Source organism: Buteo buteo, unplaced genomic scaffold (assembly GCF_964188355.1).
Source record: "Buteo buteo unplaced genomic scaffold, bButBut1.hap1.1 HAP1_SCAFFOLD_50, whole genome shotgun sequence".
Classification (NCBI taxonomy): Eukaryota; Metazoa; Chordata; class Aves; order Accipitriformes; family Accipitridae; genus Buteo; species Buteo buteo.
Genome location: NW_027439216.1, coordinates 105,699 through 111,843, shown reverse-complemented (window position 1 = coordinate 111,843; position 6,145 = coordinate 105,699). Strand labels below are relative to the sequence as shown.

Below are 6,145 nucleotides of genomic sequence, written 5' to 3'. Positions count from 1 at the left end.
CCTCTGACCATTAGGAAACACTTTTTTTTACAGGGTGCCCAGAGAGGTTGTGGAGTCTCCCTCCCTGGAGTTATTCAGAAAACATCTGGACATGGTCCTGGGCAAGCAGCTCTAGGTGGTCCTGCTTGAGCAGGGGGTTTGGACTAGGTGAGCTCCAGAGGTGCCTTCCAACCTCAACTATTCTCTGTGATTCAGTGCTTTAGTTTTACTCATAAAGCCTCTGAACACATCCCTGATGCCTGCCAGGAAGGATTCTGGGACGATGGATGATCCCAAACTCCTCCACTAGGATTCATCACAAAACAAAATCTACCTATTCCAGAATATCATACGGCAGACACAGTCATAAGAATAAAAAATATAATTTTGTTGTGGACATCAACTGCAGGATCCCAGGAGGCCCAGTGGCTCAGCCAGGAAATCCAATCAGTAACAGAATATCAGCACCTACAATGATAGAGTCAGAAAGCACTGACAAAACCATAAAGGCAAGAATAGGCATGATTTTGCTCCCCTTTCTTCAGGAAATACAGTTGTGAAGGAATTGTTTATAGCCCAGAGGAGAGAACTAGCACTGGCATTGACTATGAGATTGCTTTGGCGCCTTACCAACGTGGGTAATAGCCTGTTTAGAGACCTGTAAGTTTACAGAGGTTTACAGAGCCCCTTTGCTACGCAACAGGGCTCGACAGGGAGCCCCTGGATAGCTACGATATAGTTATTTCCAAACTCTGCACAGCATCATCCCTCCTTGTCCCTTCCAAGCAACCCAAGTTTGCAGGCAAAACACGCTCCCTTGGGCAGAGCAACATAGCTGCCTGGTATTGTGTTGCTTCCAGGACTTCAGTCACTCTTTCTGCAAAACACCATGCTGAGCTGTCTGGTTTTACCAGTTTGCACCTAAGACATCCCAGACGGCTTTGCTATCTAGTGGGCTGTGCATGGAAAAAAATGTGAAGGCACCAGACTAGAGCCCTTCTGTATAGTGACCAGATGTATTTGTCTTCTCTTTTTTGAATTTTTTTTCCCTTCTAACTTACCTCAGGTGAAATTTGGCCTTTTAAAAAAGTGCCAATATCTTAGAGTCTAAAGTGACTTGGAACAAATCCTTGCTGTGTATTTGGGATTCAGATAATACAAGGCAGTGTGAGGATTGCCAACTGACACAGACAAAAAAGTGAGACTTCATTTGCGTCTTTATTTAGGTAGCAGGTTAAATAGCTCAGAATTGGGACTTTCATGACCTTGCCAGGGTGTGCGCTTACCCTTGAGCAAACAGAACTTCAATAAATACAAAACAAAAACTGCAAAATTGGGAACGGCATTCTCCTCCTGACATACTTTTTTTCCAGAAGGCAGGTGCATCCTTCCTTTCTGGGGCCATCTTTGTGTATCATAGAAATAGTTCATATACTTAGACCAGTCTTCAGAGTTTTGAAAGATGGACAGAAGGGTCAAACAAACACCTAGGATTCTTGACCTTCCTGGATTTTTTCAGTTGTTGATAACCAAAAGCTCTTTTTCTCTCCTCCTCCTTTTCTCTTCTGGTATGCTTTCACTCTCCTCTCCACAGGCCTGTTTTCTCTTTCTGTTTCTTCGGTTTTCATTTTCCTTGGAAGACCCTGCAAGCCTTTATATTCCACAGTGCGATTAGATAGGTAAAGCCACGATCCACTGGAGTCAGTTCTTACTTTAACCAAAGAAAGCTCATTTTACCTTTCTTCCTCTGAAACACTTTTCAGTTCTTCTGGACATACCAGGAATTCTGCTGTGCTCTCTGGGGTTATTGGAGGCAAAGGTACAGGCACCTGAACCAGAAATGTTGAACTTAACAGGTAGCAAGACGCCTGGAGTAGTAAGGTACTTTTTTCCAAATTGCTAACTTAGCTCTTAAAATAAGATCCCTTTGGTTGGTTTGCATTATCCACATTTTGCACAGTCCCCTGTCCCAAAATAGACTTCATGAAGCTCTGATGAAGTAGGATCTTAGCCAAACTCCTCTGAAGTTGACAACTACACCCATGACTGCTCAGCTGAGCAAATTCTAACAAACAGGATTGTCTCACAAAGTGCGATGGCAAACCTGCACGGCACTTAGCCTTAATTTTCACAGAGCTGCAGACTGACGACCTTGCTGTCCCTTTCAGAGTATTTTAGACTGTAGCAAGAATGACGTCCTTTCTTCAAAGCTTGCTTACAAACACAGTTTTCACACGGGTGTATGACACAGTTAATTTGTGAGGGCCATTCAGCTGGGAGCCTGCAATCCCGCTCAGGGCTCACAGGGGCTGCAGCAGCCACCGCACATTCGAGCCCTGGCATCCTGATGTGCAGAAGGAGCTGACGGGCTGCTCCTTGCAGGTTGGGGCACCACAGACTGAGTGGCCTCTGAGGGTAGGATAGAGCTCAGAGAAATGCTGGGAAAGGAGAGCAAGAAAAGGCTTGCCAATTTCTTTCTGCTGGGGTTTCTTCTGCCCTCCCGAGATGTAGTTCTGCTGCTATTCATTTGGCAGCAATACCAACTTCTGAGGTGGGAGCCTTTTCTTTTGAAATCTGCCTTTTTGTATTTGTCTTCTAGTAGGTATTTAGTTTGATTAAGTACATGCCTAATGCAGATTTGAAACAACCTTTCTGGTTTTTCTTATGTATCGTTCTAGAGTGAAAAAAACGCCCACCACCACCCAAGGGATCTAATGCCTGGAAGAGGCACAGCAGCTGCTTGGACCTGTCAGAAACTACTCTCATACATGAGAAACGTCACAGCGTTTGTCGACCTGACATACCTCTCCTGTTTCCGATTCCACTGCCATATCTACACCTGCTTCTTTGGGGAGGACAAGCAGAGACGGTGGTGTGTCCAGGAAGGCTTTTGACTGGTCCTCTGCGTCTGCTTCACCTGCAGGGCCACTTTGCTCTTCCAAATGCAGGTCTAGAAAGGAAAAGCACGTGCAGCAAAGTGACTCCTTGGAAGTAAAGCACACCTAAAGCAAAACCCACCCAAAGCCCTACACCAGCTGTCTTCTTGACATTGAGGTTTCTGGTACCCCAAGCCCCAGCCTGGGACAGCCCTCAGTTCCTCCTCATACCTGTGGCTCTGTCCATGGGGGCTGCCGACTCCCCGGCTGATGGACAGGAGCGGCCAGCCATCTCCTCCACAAAGATGTCACCGCAGTTTTCAATGAGAAACGCCACCAGCACGTTCACCTGCACACATCAAACCCTCAGTCTCAACCCAGGTGCCTGAAAATGTATCACACAGCCTTTCCCACTCCCGACCCTTGCCTCTGCACAGGAGGCTGTGGTTGTGGGGCTGCTCTTGCAGGCAGCCACCCCACCAGCATTCGCTCAAGAGAGGAGGCAGCCAGGGACCTCTGAGCAGCCAAGCTCGGATGGGCCGGCAAGGCTGCAGCCGGCTGCTCAGTACAGCGCACCTTCTCAGTCACCGCCAGCATGGCCTCGAGGGGGAGCACGTCCTCGTTAGGTGGGCTCAGCAGATTTGGCCCAAGGCAGATGGCCAGGTTGCTGGCGGTCATTCTGCTGCTGGAGGCGTTGTGGCCGATGTGCTGGAGGAGGGCCAGCAGCTGCTTGAGGAGGAGGAGGTTGGCTCCAGGCAACTTCTCGGCCACCCTGAGGGAACAGGAACTCAACGTTAATAGAGCAGATGTTGCCCACAGCCATCCCCGAAGCTTGCCCAAGGCAGGTGGGAGCCAGTGGGTGAGTTGCACAGATTTCCAGGTGCTCTCAGCCAGCGGTCAGTGCTCCTGTGCCTCAGGAAGGAAGCACGGCGTTCCTTCCTAGATCCTGATTTCCCCCAAGCCCAGGCAAGGGAAGGCTCCCTGTCCATGCCCTTTCCCCCGAAATCTAAGCCCACCGCAGCAAAAGCAAGCTGTCAGAAGACACAGCTTTTTAAGGAGACCGTCCCTTTCCAGGCAAGTCCCAGGCCTCTACCAGTCCCTCCTCAACAGGCAGGCTGCTGCCCACACTTACGCTTTCAGCTCTTCAATCTTCTCCTCCTTGCCGCTCTTCTGCATCGCCGCCATCCAGTCCTCGTAGAGGTCTGTCACGAGGAGCTTGGCGGGGATGCTTCGGAGGAAGTCCTGCAATGCCAGGGGCTCCAGGTGAGCCTCTGAACACTCCAGGCCAGGCAGGAGCTCTTCCAGCTGCAGGTCAGAAGCGCTCACCTTCAAGATGACGGCCAGCAGCAGCGCAGGCTGGCTGCCCAGGTCGACGTCGGCGCCGTGGTCCATGGCCTCTCGCAGCTCCCGAAATTCCGTTCCGCTGGCAGCTCTTCGGAATATCCCTTCCGTCGATGGTCCTTCCCGGTGCAGGACAGCCAGCAGCTCCTGCAGGAGGGGCAGGAGGACAGTTGCTTGGCTGAGAAGCTGCCTTCCAACAGCAGTGACCAAAGCGCTGCCCCACATCCTGCTCCTTGCCCCCCAAAGCATGGTCTGGGGGTGAAGAGCCCAATCCCCCATCCCCAGAGCTCCTGGGGACAGCCACGTCCCCTCTGGAGCAGCGGGAGGGAGGGCTGGGGACCCCCTGCCCAGGCTGGCTTACCTGGATGGGCCGGGGCAGGGAGCCGTCCTCCCCGCAGAGGGCTGCCAGGGGCTGTCCAAAAAGCGCCCTGCCACAGCCGGAGCCCGCCTGCCCTGGCGCCTGGGCAGCGGCCGGGGTCCTCCGCAGAGCAAAGGGCCAGGGCAGCCCCATCCTCCTCCTGCTCCTCCTGCTGTTTCCTCCTGCTGCAAAGGAAAACAGAGCAAGATCCCGTCAATGGAGACTGCCAGGCCGCTGCTCCCGGAGCCTGCCCTGCCTGCAGCGCGGTGCTGAGCAGTGAGGACGAGCAGGGAGCCAGCAGCTGGAACCGCGGCTCCAGCTCAGCGGCTCCATCTCGCAGGCTCCTGAGAGCCGGCGTGCCACCGGGACAGCCTGTCCCAGCCCTCGCCCTGCCCTCCTCCAAGCCGTGGGCAGCAGCAGAGGCTCCGTGTCCCCGCAGAACCACGTCCAGCGGCCGCTGCCCAGCGGGTGTCTGTGCTCGTCCAGGTGATGTCCTGCCTTGGGGTGCCGCACCTGCATGGCGACACTCAAGGGACAAGTGAGCACAGCTCAACCATTCGCAGGAGGTTGCCTTCCTTTCCAAAACTCACCTGGTGAGCGGCAAAGTCCGCCTCCCTTGTTCCCAGATGGGGCTGTCGGTGGCCCTTGCTTGGGATGATCCTGCAAAAATGAGATTGCGCTTAGAGAGCATCCCCGCAGCAGAAAGGGCCGCCGGCGAGCTGCCGCCCGGCACCAGCAGCCTGAGCGCAGCAGAGCTGGGACCCTGTGCCCTGTGGGGCTCTCTGCCCTGCATGGCAGGATTCCCCCCAGTGCCACCAGTGAGGATGTGCTGGCATTCCTGGTGGCTCCCCAACCCTCTCCACTCCCCGAGTGGCACCATGAGACCCTCCCCACAACCTCTCCCCACTTGCCGCACATGCCGGCACAGCCAGAGGTGGGCGAAAGGCAGCCGTTCTCACCTCTGCCTGGCCCTCGATCAGCCTCTCCAGGCTCCCGGCGCTGAATGTCCTCCACTGGGCAAGAGAGAAGGAGCGGAGGAAGGTGAGCAGCGATGCCTCTGCCGCTTGCTCGGCTGGAGGACCAGGGCTCGGGGACAGAGCCCAGATTGGGGAGACACTCACGGCGTGGCGGCGGCTCAGCTGCTTCTCCAGGGGTTTGAGGGAGGGGAGATGGGTCACCCGGGCTTGCTTTGCTCCTTCTGGTGTCCTGTGGACCGGGAAGGAACAGGGAGAGAGCTGGCTGAGCCCCGAGCTGCCCCTTCTCTCCTGTCAGGCAGCTCTCCCCGAGAGCTCCTGGCAGCTGCGAGGGCACCTCTCCCCAGCTGGGGAGCTGTGTTCTCCCATCAGGCTGCGCCTGGAGCATCCCCCTTTGGCTTACCCCAGCAGCGTGCCCACCCACAGCTCCTTCAGCGCCTGGGAGCTGCAGAAAGAGAGGAGAACCAGCGTCAGGCCCCGCTGCTTCAAAGCCCGTGGGCAGAGGCGTGTTTCTGTGTAGCCCTGCGCCGTGGGGAAGGACAGAGGGGCAGGACGAAGAAGCCCCGTGGGGCAGGACAGGGACTCTGCCCAAGCCCTGGCTCCCTGTGTCCTGCCAG

General features: G+C 54.8%; 1 protein-coding gene across 1 annotated transcript; it reads right to left on the bottom strand.

Moving 5' to 3' along the window:
- Positions 1-1,712: 1,712 nt before the first annotated feature.
- On the bottom strand, positions 1,713-3,533 carry LOC142027667 (T-cell activation Rho GTPase-activating protein-like). The gene is made up of 4 exons (XM_075021958.1): positions 3,432-3,533; positions 3,087-3,204; positions 2,784-2,929; positions 1,713-1,808 (listed from the first exon to the last, which is right to left on the bottom strand). The coding sequence occupies exons 1-4, from the start codon at positions 3,531-3,533 to the stop codon at positions 1,713-1,715; spliced, it is 462 nt and encodes a 153-aa protein (XP_074878059.1).
- Between the last annotated feature and the right edge of the window lie 2,612 nt (positions 3,534-6,145).

Excerpts from the sequence above, each read along its gene's own strand:
- LOC142027667 (XM_075021958.1), bottom strand. The coding sequence starts at position 3,533 with ATGACCGCCAGCAACCTGGCCATCTGCCTTGGGCCAAATCTGCTGAGC. Across the intron at positions 2,930-3,086 it reads CCCCATGGACAGAGCCACAG|ACCTGCATTTGGAAGAGCAA; the intron begins GTATGAGGAGGA and ends TTTCCTTTCTAG. Across the intron at positions 1,809-2,783 it reads TGGAATCGGAAACAGGAGAG|GTGCCTGTACCTTTGCCTCC; the intron begins GTATGTCAGGTC and ends TTTCTGGTTCAG.